This window comes from Momordica charantia (genome assembly GCF_013281855.1).
Source record: "Momordica charantia cultivar OHB3-1 chromosome 5 unlocalized genomic scaffold, Mcharantia_2.0 BLBB01000005.1, whole genome shotgun sequence".
NCBI lineage: Eukaryota > Viridiplantae > Streptophyta > Magnoliopsida > Cucurbitales > Cucurbitaceae > Momordica > Momordica charantia.
In genome coordinates, this window is record NW_028275163.1 from 24929431 (window position 1) to 24944774 (window position 15344).

The 15344-nt window shown below is 36.9% G+C and overlaps 2 protein-coding genes and 1 long non-coding RNA gene across 10 annotated transcripts; 2 read left to right on the forward strand and 1 right to left on the reverse strand.

The window, feature by feature from the left end:
- The first annotated feature begins 2091 nt into the window (after positions 1-2091).
- LOC111015108 (pyruvate decarboxylase 1) lies at positions 2092-5260 on the forward strand. The gene is made up of 6 exons (XM_022290030.2): positions 2092-2835; positions 2926-3089; positions 3679-4329; positions 4431-4548; positions 4635-4823; positions 4909-5260. Exons 1-6 carry the CDS (start codon positions 2308-2310, stop codon positions 5077-5079), a joined length of 1821 nt encoding a protein of 606 aa, XP_022145722.1. The 5' UTR covers positions 2092-2307; the 3' UTR covers positions 5080-5260.
- Positions 5261-7004: 1744 nt separating this feature from the next.
- Positions 7005-10537, reverse strand: APTX (APRATAXIN-like protein). Of its 2 annotated transcripts, none has more exons than XM_088124339.1 (6): positions 10328-10537; positions 10100-10216; positions 8939-9897; positions 7801-8446; positions 7496-7666; positions 7005-7416 (listed from the first exon to the last, which is right to left on the reverse strand). In XM_088124339.1, exons 2-6 carry the CDS (start codon positions 10193-10195, stop codon positions 7078-7080), a joined length of 2211 nt encoding a protein of 736 aa, XP_087980465.1. In that variant the 5' UTR covers positions 10196-10216; positions 10328-10537; the 3' UTR covers positions 7005-7077. The 2 variants fall into 2 exon arrangements, with proteins under 2 accessions (XP_087980465.1, XP_022145665.1); XM_022289973.2 differs by having other exon boundaries at positions 10100-10221.
- Positions 10538-10775: 238 nt separating this feature from the next.
- LOC111014965 (uncharacterized) lies at positions 10776-14940 on the forward strand. 7 transcript variants are annotated; one of them, XR_015790951.1, is made up of 6 exons: positions 10776-11114; positions 12053-12206; positions 12451-12658; positions 13672-13780; positions 13915-14218; positions 14468-14940. It is a non-coding gene; the product is annotated as an uncharacterized LOC111014965 (long non-coding RNA). The 7 variants fall into 7 exon arrangements; XR_015790953.1 differs by having other exon boundaries at positions 10777-11114; positions 14057-14218; positions 14487-14940; XR_015790952.1 differs by having other exon boundaries at positions 10778-11114; positions 12487-12658; positions 14057-14218.
- Positions 14941-15344: the final 404 nt, after the last annotated feature.

Below are 15344 nucleotides of genomic sequence, written 5' to 3' on the forward strand. Positions count from 1 at the left end.
ATGTTATCTGAACCAGACAATTTGCGTGGATCGATTGCCGAGTGATCAATAATAAGAGATCTTGTTGTTTGGAAGACCGTGAGATTTGATAGTCTATACGATATCTTGACTCCAAAAACTAAGGCGAAACAAACCTGCAAAAAAAGAAGGTGAGTGGATGTCGGCATGGTGCCGCCCTATCTCACGCTTAAGTTAATATATGAGGTTAAGAGGAAAGAAGTAAATAATGGTTTGAGAAGAAGTGACATATCTTGGAAGGTTCATGGTCCCTGACCCCCCATATTTATAAGACTTTGTAGGTGATTGGGTTGACTTTAGACAGAGCTAGGTCCACTTACCTACGGAGGATGAGGCTGCCTAAAATAGTCGAGGTCGACCTAAAATAGTCGAGGTCGACCTAAAATAGCCAAGGCTGACTTGCCGACCTAAGGTGATGACCGACTTATAATCAAGCTCATGTCGAGCTATATGGTGTGTGAGACTATTGGTGGAGCCATGTTCACCTATAACCGTTCTATTTCCGTCCTATGCTGCACTAAAATAGCTTTGTCGACCTATATAGCGTGTTTTCGCATATTCTAAGACTGGTTTTAATGCATGTTTAGTGCATCACTTAGCGCGAAGTGCATGACTTAGGACATCTTCTAAGAAATACCTCTCAAGAATGATTAAGGTCTTTTTATAAATTCACCCAACAATTAATATCGATATGATCATTATTTCAACAATAAGATTAATGCCCATTATCAGCAATGCGCTAAGTAAATGCCAACAGACTCATTATCCGAAAAAAGAAAAAAGAAAAACCACTTTCATCTCAATTTATTTATTTCCGATTTTTTTATAATTAGCAAAATGGACTCCACAAATCTTGATTTCTCAAACACGTTTAACTTTTCGAAATGATCCTAAAAAAAAATAAAAAAAATAAAATCTAAATACCTTATATTATAAGTTTTATTATAAGGGTTATTATAGCTTATTAAATTTTCGTAGACATGTCAACATTTTCAAATGTCCATGGTTCGATATTAATATGAAGAACAAATCAACATTTCTATAGTATTGTCAAAAGATTGATAAAATATGAAATATATATTAAAATATTGTTATTATTATTACTTTTTAAAAATGTTTTATACATTACCTATAATCCATTAGAGATATTATAACCACGTTGGTTAGTAAAATTTGTTGTTATTATATGTCGACTATGTTGGCACAAGCTATCTAACACAGTCTATGTTGGCACCTGAAAATAGAATATTGCATAGGTATGGTACTCGACCATGTACACTCCAAAGCTTAAGTTAGAACTTCGAATGAGTGTCGTGCCGAACTTAATTTGAATGCAAAAGATTGCAAACTTTTTGAAAGTGAGGCTCGTCTTTTAAACGAGAGAGAATTGAGAATCAAGGCTTTGTCATTCAAAGGTTCACCATGGACAATGCAAAGATCTTTTACTTTATCACAAGCTCTTCCTCTTTGTCTCTCGATGTCCAAGCTAAGGCTCGAACACACATGTGTAAGTAGGAAGAGCTTGCACTTGATTTTATTCCATAACCAGGATATTAAATTTTTATCGACACGTCGACATTTCTATATGTCCAGGATTTGACATTGACATAGCGATGAACCCATTTTCATAGTATCACCAAAAATCGATAAAAGATTAAAAAAATATATCAACAAAACATAACTGATATGAACCTAATATTAATATTAATAATTTTAATTTATTTAAAAAAGTGAAATATATTTATTATAAATTCTTTATTTTTACAAATTTATAGAAATATCTATCAACACCAATATTTTATCAATATTACTATTAATATTTTGTTGAAGTTAAAGACAAGGAGGTTTACAACATTTAAAATGTTCCTAATAAGTCATAGCAATTACTATTTAAATCACATAACTAAATAGAAAAAAAAATTGATAGTTTATTAGCAAATTAGGAAGGGAAAAGCGAGAAGTAATTAGTCTGTTTAATTTACTCGCGAAACTCCAATCACAATGATTACAGATTCCAACCCATGAGAATCCACAGAGATCACCGCACTCCAAAAATACTCCCTTTTCAAAACCGCTATTTTCCTCTGTAAATGGTTTCATCTTCCACTTGCCAGTCGCCAGTTGCCACCCATAGCCACTCCCACGCCACTGCCCCCTCTTCATCAGTTGTATATAAACCCCCATCTCAATTCCTCGGCATCTCATCGCTCAAAACCACCGTTCTCTAAAATCCTAAAATCCCCATCTCTCTTGTCGCCTTCCCAAAATCCCCGATTTATTCCTCAGTCAATGGACATCAAAATCGGCTCCCTCGACACCTGCAAGCCCCCCAACAGCGCCGTCTGCTGCCCATCCAACGGCTCTGTTTGCACCATCCAAAATTCCGTCCCCTCCTCCGCCGTCGTTAACTCGTCGGAGGCCACCCTCGGCCGCCACCTCGCCCGCCGCCTCGTCCAAATCGGCGTCACCGATGTGTTCACCGTCCCCGGCGATTTCAACCTCACGCTTCTCGACCATTTAATCGCCGAGCCCGGGCTGAACAACATCGGCTGCTGTAACGAGCTTAATGCCGGGTACGCCGCCGACGGCTACGCGAGGTCCCGCGGCGTCGGCGCGTGCGTCGTCACGTTTACCGTCGGCGGACTCAGCGTTCTGAATGCGATCGCCGGCGCGTACAGTGAGAACTTGCCGCTCATTTGCGTCGTCGGTGGTCCCAACTCCAACGATTACGGAACCAACAGAATCCTCCACCACACCATCGGCCTCCCTGACTTCAGCCAAGAACTTAGATGCTTTCAAACCGTCACTTGCTTTCAGGTACAAATAGAATACAACATTTTAAAGATTCTTGTGGATTAATGAACTGTTCTTGATGGAATTTCTTGGATTTTTTTTTGGTTTGTTTAGGCGGTTGTGAATAATCTGGAAGATGCACATGAGTTGATTGATACTGCCATTTCAACTGCCCTGAAAGAAAGCAAACCTGTTTATATAAGCATCAGTTGTAACTTGCCTGGGATTCCCCATCCCACCTTCAGCCGCGATCCAGTTCCATTTTCACTGTCTCCCAAGTAAGTTCCTTAATGCTATCTTTGTTACCTCGGATTTTGAAAGATTTCAAATGAGTTCGCTGTTTAATGATTTGAAATCTATTGGATTTCTGTTTTTACATAAAAAATAAAAAATAAGCAATAAATTTGGACTTTCAAATGAATTCTGCAATTTGACTGTGAATGATTTTCAATCTATGGGATTTCTGTTTTTACATAAAAAATTTTCCGAAACAAAATGTTCGGATTGATTTCATAAAATTTCAAAATAAATTACCTTTAACCGTGTCATGTTTTAAAAAGTAATTAATAAATTTAGATTAAAATCCAGATCAGTCAAATGTTCCTTCTTTTCCTTTTCTGCTAATATCTAAACCAAGAAATTTAATTTAATTAATTTCAAGTTCCAAACAGCATAAAAAATTTTAAATCATTTTTTGATCTCAAATCACGGAGTTCAAAATTATTTCTTAAACTTTCTTTACTCCAAAGAGAGGTAAAGAAATTTAGGTAAAAAGTAGTGTTTATAACCTGAATTTTACTATGCCATTTTAGAGAGGAACTTAAGATTTGAAATGATTGAATGATTACTGTAATGGCATTGCAACAGAGTGAGCAATCCATCTGGACTAGAGGCTGCGGTGGAGGCGGCGGCAAATTTCTTGAACAAAGCCGTGAAGCCAGTCCTTGTTGGTGGGCCTAAGATGCGAGTTGCCAAGGCGTGTGGCGCCTTTGTGGAGCTCGCTGATGCCTGTGGCTACGCCTTGGCCGTGATGCCATCGGCCAAGGGGCTCGTCCCCGAGTACCACCCTCACTTCATCGGAACTTACTGGGGCGCTGTCAGCACCTCCTTCTGCGCTGAGATCGTCGAGTCTGCTGATGCGTATGTGTTTGCAGGGCCAATTTTCAACGACTACAGCTCTGTTGGGTACTCACTGTTGCTCAAAAGAGAGAAGGCGATCATCGTGCAGCCCGATCGCGTGACCATCGGCAATGGACCGACATTTGGGTGTGTTCTAATGAAAGATTTCCTCCAAGCACTTGCAAAGCGGGTGAAGAACAACATCACTGCCTATGAAAACTACCACAGGATCTTTGTTCCTGAAGGCCAACCGATGAAATCTGAGCCAAGAGAGGCATTGAGAGTCAATGTTTTGTTCCAACACATTCAGAAGATGCTCAGTAATCAAACGGCTGTGATTGCTGAAACAGGGGACTCTTGGTTTAACTGCCAGAAACTTAGATTGCCAAAAGGATGCGGGTAAGCCATTGTTTATACAAAACTTATTTATTCAAACATTATGTTCAGATCCTAAAAAGTGAATTTTTTTTTTGTTCTCTTTGTTTTTTGTTTGTTTGCAGATATGAGTTCCAAATGCAGTATGGTTCTATTGGTTGGTCAGTTGGTGCCACTCTTGGATATGCACAGGCTGTACCAGAGAAAAGAGTAATTTCTTGTATTGGTGATGGAAGCTTTCAGGTAATTAATTGGTTTGATCAAACTTTGATACTCGAGGCTGTTGAAGAAAAACATTGACGATCGATCCGTACTACTTTACATTACAGGTGACTGCACAAGACATATCGACCATGATCCGATGCAGGCAGAACGCCATCATATTCTTGATAAACAATGGTGGTTACACCATTGAAGTCGAGATCCACGACGGGCCTTACAATGTGATAAAGAACTGGAACTACACTGCGTTGGTCGATGCGATCCACAACGGGGAAGGAAAGTGTTGGACGACGAAGGTGAGTTGATATCGAACTCGTTGGTTTCGGATGAATGTTTTTGGGATGGAATTCGAGTTTTGTGAACAAATTTCTGTCGATGCAGGTTCGATGCGAGGAAGAGCTTGTGGAGGCCATTGAAACAGCTACAGAAGCCAAGAAGGACAGCTTGTGTTTCATTGAGGTAATTGCTCATAAGGATGATACCAGCAAAGAGCTTTTGGAATGGGGCTCGAGAGTCTCTGCTGCCAACAGCCGTCCTCCCAATCCTCAGTAAAATTTGGTGCAATTGGAACAATTCTGCAACATTTTTCTTGTTATTGTGTCATCATATTCAGCTGAAAAAAGAAAAAAAAAAGGAAAAAAAGAGTGATTTAAGATTGTATTAGAAAAACAAGTATTTTCTGGTGTAAATTCCTTGGAACTTTTTGTTATTAAGAACAATATTTTCCGGGTTCCATTTTCTCTTTTTCTTGCTTCTCCCTTTGGAGTCTTCAGAAAGAAAATTTAGCAATTGCGAGTGTTGCGCGTGCTCCTCACGTGATGTTTCATTAAAAACAACACATGACATGGCATTGGAAGATCCTTCTTCATTTGTAATACTTAATTGAAAAGGATTAAAAAGCTACAATATTTGAAATTGAATAGCTCCAACAAAGTTTTTCCAACTTTTTTTATATTAAAAATTAAGTCAAAATGTAAATAATTTTTAAATCGAAGTGGCTGAAGTTTTTCTTGGTTTTTCTATGGCGTTTTGAGGATTCATTCATATGTTGTGTCCTCGAAGGTTCTTTTCATCACAAGGCATGTCGGACGAGATTGGCTTTTCTTTTTCAGTGGGGAATTTGTCGGAGTACTTCCAATTCCAGTTCTGTTGGATATGACTTCCCACTAAATAAACACCGTGGGCTGCTATTTTACAACACTGAAAAATTTATTATTATATCTAATCAAAATTATTTTTAAATCAAAGTTTTGTTTCTTTCTTTATTTTGGAGAAATCTAACTCCCGAACTCGAGTGAAAAAATATATATCAATTACTATTGAGCTATACTTGACGTTTAAATAGAAAGCTAAAAATTTAGAGATTTTGTTTGTTTGAAGATGTTAAAATTTAGAGGATTATTAGTTATTACAAAATGTAAATAAATATCAATAACTAATGCCATGAACCTAACTAACTGGTTAAAATATATTTTGAAAGTTTTTTAATTTTAAAAAGTAACGGAATGACATTCATTACCTGAGAAAATGAATGAAAATGATCATTTTCAATTTTTGGGAGTTTAAAAGTCAGATATCATTCTTTAGTTGTTTTAATAAATGATAGGAATACAAAAATGAAGATCAACATTTATTCCTATTTTCGTCAAGTAGATCGGATATTAAAATTTCTCCTCCATTTTTTCTCTTTCTTTTTCATTTTTACTTTTTTTTTTTTCAGTTTACTTAAAAAAGTATTCTTCGAGGAAAGAAGTTGGCTTTGGAAAAAGGTGAGGTATTCTTGGATGCTTTCTATAACCATGAATTAACGTTTACAATGACAGGTTCACTTTTGCATTAGAGGCCGACTTTTAAAAATGATATCCTTTCTAATTATCCTATGTCCTTTTATGTGGGACCTACCAAAAATTGAAATGTTCCTTTTTGTCTTGTCCTCGATCGCAAAAGACTAGTTTGCCGATTTTTTTATTTTGCAATAAAAAATATTTTGCTATTTATTTTGATAGATTGAATTTATTTTTGCTCATATACAATTCTACCGTTATAGTTTATCATGTTATTATGAATGAAGTGAGGGTGTTCAACTTTAAAAAATTGATTTTAAAAAAATTAAAATCACTTAAAATTAATTTTTAATGTATCACTTAGATAGTGATTTTAGAAAATAAATTATACTTAATCTTCTTTTTCAAAATCATTCCTTCTACTATCACTTTCAAATACACCTTAAATACATAATTACTTGAACTATGCTCAAATCAATATTTTGTAGATTGATTTATAGATATTAAATTTATTATTCAATTAAAATAATTAGGAACGATCTGATCAAGTAAGAGTTATACTGCTCTAAAAAAATGAAAGAAAAGTAGACTCGTGGTTCAGAGCCCTACTCCAACTTCCTTTTTGAGTGAAGTGAGGTACTTCTTTAGGTGAATCTAACTATTAACTCATGCTTCATGAGGCCATCAAAAGAGTAACACAAACCACCAAAACTATTCAGTTAATAATATTTACAACAAAAGTTTTGTACGAGTAGAATCACTAAAACTACGATAGAGAGTCATGAGTATTACTTGGTGCAATCACTAAACGACTGCCCTCGAGTAGTGTGGAAGGGAAAGGCGCTCGACATTTTGAAATATGTGCTTTCAATTTGAGTAAGTTGGGATGTGCACTTCTGCATCGGTTGCAACGCAACTCCATAGACATCAAGCTCTCGTCGTCCTTGATGCTTGCCTTTCCATGGCTACCGACTTCGTCCATAACGTCTACCGAGTCTCTGAAGAAATCGGTGTTGAAAGAATTCCAATGCTTCTTGTTCTTCAGATGACTTGAGTCGAAATCCTGGCTTATAACATGTAGGTGCAGCTGCCTCATGGATGGAGCCTGCAAGGAAGTAAACAGAACACTTTGCCTATCAGGATTTCTGGTATGTATTTGGCTCCCAATTGTATTAGTGACCTACCGAGTGGTATCCGAGGCGAAAAACTAATGATGCATCTTCATGAAAGAACTTATCTATCCACTTCAAACCCACATCGTGCATCGTTCTCAACAATGGAAGGTGTTCTCTCCGTACATCGGCTAGTTGATCGAGGCCTTCATACCGAGCCACTACCAGAAGATGCTTATGTGCCTGCAAAATAAGTCTAAAATCAATCTCTTATTTCTTAATAAGCTCAAATTTAAGAGAGTAGGAGACGGTAAATAAATCCAACTCAACAATCAAAGAACAAGGGCAGGATCAATAGAACTAAGAAAGAAAAATACCTTTGCATAGATATCATTCAGTACTGCAACATCATCTGATAACTCCAGTACTGTATCGCCATGTCTCTCAGGATGCATTGCAGTATTGTAGAGTGCTTGTGCCCATGATCCCCAGTGCTTACTCATTTTGTGGACAATCGTATTGTTATTTTGGTTGAATGCTTCAGCTGAATCCTGAGATCCTTTCCACTTTTTGCTTCTTTCAGGATTCTGCACATCCTCTCTCTTAAACTTGTGATCGCAACTCGGGAAAGTACTTCTTGGGCTGTCCTCGGAGTGCTTTTCTGATTCTGAAGGCGCCGAGCCAAGGTGTTTCTGAATTCCCTTCACCGACTTAAATTGGTTTTCTACTATTGAAATAAAACCTTGAAATAGGGAAGAGTAAGCGGCACGGAGAAGTTTGCAACCTTCATCATAGTCATTGTTGAGATAATTTGGCCTCTGTGGATTCATGTTTGGTCCAAGAACATGTATGACATGGGTTACTCCTTCCCTATTAAACAAAGGAGAAGTTGAGGGCAATTGAGCAACGACGGTATTGCCGGGTCGAAGGGAGTTCGCTTGTTGTTTAGTTGCCACTTCCAGACCCGGACCTGCAGCACTAAAAATTGCAGCATTGACACCACCAGCCCCCGGTTTCAGTCGCCTGCACAAAATATCTTTATTCAGTCTCTTCCTAATACAGATTTTAACAAACATATCACCTAATAAAATCAATTTTCCTCAAGTTTTAAGAAGAAAGATAAAACAGGCCGATAGATCTTACACATACTATCACAGGGAGGGTAAAATTAAAGATAAAAAAAATTAAGCATCCACATAAGAACACCGACGTTAAGGCTTTAGAATATCCCTATTTCCGTAGATCTTTCTCTAGGCCTGGTACCTGATGGCTGATAGATATAGTTCAGAATGTAAGGGCAACTGGAGAAAGTATCTTGAATAGATAAAGGAATTCAATCAAATGCAGAGTTCAAATAGCAGGTAACAAAACCATGATATGAAAGTGCCATAATTTTCTCAAACATTATTTAACAAGATCTCAAAGACTTCAAATGATTGGAATTCTATGACATTGGCCTGGGGCAAAATCTACTCTCTGCATAGGAAAGGAAACATAAATATCTCACAAGCATACCAGTTTGCAGCATTGGCTATAACATTGCAGCGCAATCCACCTTCTGAATTGAGTTTAGTTATATCTCCAACGAATGTAAAAAACTTGGAGCAATTAATCTTTTTCTTGGCTGCTTTAGCTTTAACCAAAGACAACATCTTTGACCCATAAGTCAAGTCTACTAAAACAAGTCTGGCATTTCCAAGCTTATCCATGAATTCCTCAACCGTCTCAACAATAATTTCAGCAGCCTTTTCATGGCTGAACTTGAAATCCGATGTCGAAATTGACGGAAATGCAAGGGTTGGAGGATCACTTCGAGAAATACTGTCTCCTAACGATCTTACACCTGGATTTTCGCCTTTCTCTGACTCTTTATCGACATTGCCCCTTATTGTGCAGGCAGGCTCTTCCTTTTTATCACAAGAGTAGCTATTTTCCCGGGAAGTTTGCAGATTTGGAGAATCCTTAATGGCATTGGCACTAGAACATGTCTTAGCAGGATTGTCTGCTTTCTTTAAGAACTTCATTATGCCAAGTTGTACTTTATTGTCTGATTTATTTTGTCCAAAACATCCATGTGGAAGCGTATCATGTAAACCAAGTGATTTGTACGTATCTATAGCAGATTGAACATCGGTCTCATTGTGACAAAACGTTATGCGAGTAAACCCTTCATTTAACTTGGGTAATTCCTTCTTTTGCAGCATTTTATTCACAACAGCAGCAGCTTTTCCTCCTTGTAAATTCCCTTCATGACCGGTCCGCTTAACTGAACGAGAGATACAGAGCTGTGCAGGAAGATCTAGTACAACAGCATGTACATCCACTCCAGAGCCGCCAATTTTTACAAAATCTGCACGCTGCTCTATTTCAAGATTGCACCTGTCCACAAATATACTCTTTCCATCACTCAATGCACTTGATGCGCTCTTCAAGCACTGTGCTTTGGTTCCAGACTTGCCATTTCCAATGGTGTCCTGAAAAAACAAGTTTATTGTGACATGTTGCAGAGGAAAGTGGAAGAACATCAAGATCCATAAAACTACTCCAAATGTGCCCAGCCCAGAATTCTCAACTATGAAATCGAACACGAACTACACTACACTACACTGTCACTGATAAACTGAAGTGTAAAGAAGCATTTCATCAAACAGATAGAATTCATTGTCACAGAGAAACCTGGCAAATTCGAGCCCACGGGCGAGAAGAGGAACCCATTACGAGTTCGCAGAAGGTGGACTTGCCGCTTCCTGGTGCACCAACTAATATCACCATTATGAGCTTCTCTTGCCCTTCCTTTCCTTTAAATACACACACTAATCAAGTCAAAAATCGCAAACGAAAGAATCTCAATCGTTAACGACGAATCTGAAAAGACAAAAACACATAATAAAAATTATCAAACACCTTTGGCGGTCGAATTATCGTCGATATCCATGTCCATTTCTTGAATAATTTTTAGGTCTTCGTTTAAACCCTATCAATCGCCATTACAAACGTTCGAGCTGCCGCTGAGTGAAAGCTTGCAGAATACGCCACGGTCATCTCCCTCCCCAATTTGCTGCTACGGGAGTGTTTGGTTTCGTAGTTCTCATGTCCTTGTACCGAATAAAATCGTTAGGGCAAGGGTTTTCTTTTTAATTTTTAATTTTTTAAATTTAATTTTAAAGTTAGTTTTGACTCTTTCTTCGACCTTTCAACAGCGTGCACGTATTACATTGTGTCCCTCGCCCAAAATATGTTCGTTTCGTTGTTTTTTATCTGGACCGTTGGATTACAAAATTAGGACCGTTGAAAGTGCCAACTAAGCAACAGAGTCTCTCTCTCCAGCGTCGTTGTTAAGCCAAGAGGACCGGGGCATTTTTCTGAACTAAAAAGGAAAAAAAAAATGAAAAAAATGAAAAATGAAAAGACGCGGACGAGTCTCACTCTCATTCGCGCTCCGTTTTGAGTTTTCGCGGCAAATGCGATCCCGCGGAGAAAGTTGCAGTCGCTGGATACGAGTCTCTCTGGTGATCGTGTGAGAGTCTGCGAGAGAGTGAAAGGGAACTTTATCGCTTGAATAATTTGATCATTTTAGATTTTGTAGAAGGACGAGTAAGCAGAAAGTGAGAACTCAATCTGAGTCCATCGCTGTGAATTTTCTTTGTTCCGATGGTGAGGTCTTCATTTGAATCGGTCGCCGATGAGCAAGGTAATTGTTCAGATTCCGAGAATCTCGTATGATTCTGTTGTTTAGATTGAAAATGATGGACATAATTCTTGTTTTATAGTTAAGAGGTTATGGATTTCTGGTTTTACGTTCTTAGCGCTCGAAAAACCTAGTGGTGGTGGAAGTGCGCGTATTCTTATTATCTCTCTTGTTCCAAGTGTGGTTATCCTAGTAATGCTTGCGGATTTTTTTCCTCTGAGAGGATAAGAATCACTGGCGAAGTCTGCTACGTATTTTTCAAATGCAATTTCGGATGTATTACTAGGTATCAGTTCAAATTAGTTAAATAGCCGCGATAATTTAAATATTTTTCTTTTAAAACGAATTGTAATTTGCATTTTGCTCTACGATCATGTTTTGAAGTACGTCGTGTTTGAAGAATCCTTGTGCATTTTGACATAATTTTGTTTTATATTGTTGCTTTGTAGTCAATGTAGCTTCAGTCGTTCTTTTTCTATTGCATGCGAAAGGTTCTTTCAGCATTGAGTGTTTGATTTTTACCTTCTTCTTCAATCATTTTTACATGCTATGTATATTATATAGGACTTCTATCTTATGGTGAACTCAGGCCAATTAGTAATCGACTCTGACCAAATATAAATCACAAAAGGTCAATCTGTTATTATCATTATTACTTTTTTTTTTTTTTTTTTTTTTTTTGCAGTTTTGTAAAGCCAATAGTACAATGAATTTTGTGGACTAAATGTGGTTTTCCACTTAAGAACCTACCTTTTATTAAAAAAATTATGTTGTCATAGCAAAAATCAAGAGATAGTTAAAGTGGACAGTGAATGCAATTGTTGGATGAATTTGTAGTTGTGCAGGCTGCGTATGCCTTTGGTTTCAATGTGCAATTTACTTTCAGATTATGATTTTGACTAGTTTTACTTTCATTTCTCCGTAAAAAACAATGAAAACAGGGAGGAGAGTTCCAAAGTCTAAAAAAAGTGCTGGTGGATTTCCTACTTCACTGAATGTTGTTGCAGTTACCAGAAATTTGAACGCGCCTTGGAAGCATAATATTTGGCTCCAAGAACAGCAGCATGAAGGAATTTCTTTCCAGACAGCTATTTGGTTAGTTATCTATTTTCTTCTCTTTCCTTTTTTTTTTCTTTTACTTCTTTCAATAGTTTTATATTTACACTTCAACATTTTGATTGCTCAAAGATTGTCATTTATTTTGCTTGAAATCACATGGTGTGATATCCACCAATATTTTGTTCTTCTTACAATTTTCCTCACCTCTTCACTTTATGATCATTTGGATATAGGATTTTTTTTTGTTTTGTTTCAATTTTTGTCTTCTGATCACTAACAGGTTTGCTTTCCATCTATCTGTTTGCCCGCTCAACAGTATTCATATGTGAAGATCATTGGTCCTGGTTCTCCTTGTTTCTATTCAACTTTAGCAGCCAAAAAATGCATGTTATCTTTCAGGCAGTTAGTTTTGGTCAGATGAATATTAATCTGTATGGGAGGACTACTGATGATTTAGAGAGAACACTTAATCCCGCATTCCCGCTCAGGTTTTACATGAATATTTCCTTGCTTGTTCTATTTATCCTAATTTGCATGATTGTCTATTTCTCCTAATTTGCATGATTGTAAAGAGACAGTGATCATCTCCAAGAAAACGTTATTTTCCTGATGGTATCTATTTGATCAGTGCCATGCCACCCTTTGTTAGAAAATCAGTTCAAACCTGTTTACGGACAAAAATTTAAGCCCCTAGAGCTAGGCCGTACCCAGACAAATAAATTTATTTCTTTATTAGCATCTCAAGCAGCGGCTCCATGTTTACAACAATTTACAAAGAAGTGGAGAACTTTTTGTGTAGGCTACACTTCCGAAAGTTCACTACCATAAGCTATCTTTATTCCATTGGCATGTCTGTGCTTTTGGTCACATTCAACAATCTAATATCTTCATGTTTTTTAATTAAAACATAGGTGGACCATACATAACTAAAGAGAATGATGGTTCTCTACATGGATGGTATAAGGTATATGTTGTTGATCCTAAAGAAGGCTTCCATGTAGGAGATAATTTTTAAACAACTGTCTACGCAATTTCCTTTAGCTGAGAGTTTGCACTTTGCATTAGTTATTTTGTAATTCGCAATTTGAGAAAGTCGACAAACACTATGGGTTAAATGGTAAGACATTTTCCAACAAGTTTACTGTTTGAAGTTGGTTTCCTGAAGGTTTGCAAAATGATGCATGCTTCTGTGAGGATGAGGGTTGACAATCTCTATCTCTCTCTTTTTTTTTTTTTCCGATATCTGTGTGTCCGGGCCAGCTTACACGCACCTCGACTATTCATGAACTAACCGCCCGACCCTACTACATTTGGTTGACAATCTTTTTCCTATTTGTGTTTTAAGTAACTTTTCTTTTTAACTAGTTCATTATCTTCATCTACAACGCCTCCCTTGTGACCCTTCTAGAAAATATGAAAATATTTCAAGGGCGGACAGCAACTCTTGCTGTAACTTTTATATTGTATGATTTATGGGAGAATTTTTAACTTCTTTTTGCAGTTGTAGGCAGAGCCGCAGAAGAAGAAATCCAGGAGTTAAAGAGTTGTATGATTTTGGGTTCTTTGTCAAACTCAAATGAAGAGGGGGCAGTTTAGGAACAAATTGAACGGTAAGCTTCATGTTTTTGGTGCTGGTAATGGTTATGCATGGTATAAGACGAGCTTTTACTAGTTTTCTCCTTCTCGGATGTCTTAGTTTGTATAACCAAATAATTTCTCACATTTTCAATCTTTATCGTTGAAGTTGAATCATATAACCGAGAGAATGATTATTGGACCTTGTGCCCTTCTTTAAATGTGGGAAAGGGAAGCCTGGGCGGAGTTACCACTCGTAACAAATTATTTGCTATTGGTGGTGGAAATGACATTGAATGCTTCTGACTTAGATCATGGACATGGATCAACTGCCAAGGGGTGGCCCTATTGGATAAGGTCAACGGTCTCTAATTAACACCTACCTAGAAATATTCGAGGCGTGGGTGCGGACTTTTTGAAAAAGAGATCATGGATGATGGATTTGTACAAGCGCAAGGTCAAAGCTACAAAGGGTAAAAGATGTTTTTGGCATGCCTGCCCTCTAACGTTCAATTCTAAGTTTTATCTACCTGTGTGACAAACAAAATTTTCTTGGCGTTTTCTTTTCTAGTATAATGATTGGATATTGCAATGCTTGAATTAACCTTGGATATAGATACGTCAAACTTTTTTTTTCCCGTTTCTTTGGAGGATAGATCCTTCAAACTTTCATTTGCTTATAATTTCTTTAACTGCAAGATTATTATCTTTTTTATCTTCAGCGATCTGCTGTTGCTGCAGCGGAGCTCGATGGCGTACTTTATGAAACGGGCGGGTATGATTTGCAGGGATTATTTTGGAGTAAGGTACGTACCATGACCTCTGTTTCATTTCTTTTCTAATTCACATGACTATCTCAGTCGCTGCCAATCGCATGAAAAAATTGAGTTGGCTTGAAAGATGATAACATTCATGGAACCAAATCCTCTAGTATGAATGGAAAACGAGGATGTCATTCGAGAAACTGTAAGCCATTTCTTCCATTATATTTTTGTGGTATCTTCTCGGCTTCTGTTCAAATTTTTTTTTTCTTTGTCATGGATGAGCGTCTGGGTCATAATAATATATTAGAAATTATCAGCTTCTAGGTTCAATTATGGGATTAACCTCTAAAAATTGGACCAATCTTCATAAGCTACTTGTATTTTCCCATACATATGTGCACACTAAATATAAGATAACAAATTTTAAAGTATCTCTAGATTACTGTATTACAATTCTCGAGGGAGTCGTTATCATCGAGAGAGTCGAACTGTGATAACTGTAACACCCCCCAATTTCACTACGAAAAATGAGGTACCGTTACCATAATAACTAGTCATATGTATAATTTCGTAAAATATGTATAATTTCTTTCATATTGTGTACATAAAGTTTATTTTAAAATGATAAATGAGAATACAATAGATGAATATATCTTTTTATTATTTTTAACTAACCATTTTAAATTTTTTCAAATAGAAGATTATTAATATTTAGAGAAAAAAACCTACATCCAGTTCAGAATATAAATAAAATATAAATATTCTGTATTTATTCTTATCTTTATAGTTGATTAATCAAATAATAAATTATATTACTTTATTAGTCAACAATATT

Coding starts and splice junctions, on each gene's coding strand:
- LOC111015108 (XM_022290030.2), top strand. CDS start 2,308: ATGGACATCAAAATCGGCTCCCTCGACACCTGCAAGCCCCCCAACAGC. Junction 4,330..4,430: donor AGATTGCCAAAAGGATGCGG/GTAAGCCATTGT, acceptor GTTTGTTTGCAG/ATATGAGTTCCAAATGCAGT. Junction 4,824..4,908: donor GAAAGTGTTGGACGACGAAG/GTGAGTTGATAT, acceptor CTGTCGATGCAG/GTTCGATGCGAGGAAGAGCT.
- APTX (XM_022289973.2), bottom strand. CDS start 10,364: ATGGACATGGATATCGACGATAATTCGACCGCCAAAG. Junction 10,222..10,327: donor CGATAATTCGACCGCCAAAG/GTGTTTGATAAT, acceptor GTGTATTTAAAG/GAAAGGAAGGGCAAGAGAAG. Junction 7,667..7,800: donor TGAATGATATCTATGCAAAG/GTATTTTTCTTT, acceptor CTTATTTTGCAG/GCACATAAGCATCTTCTGGT.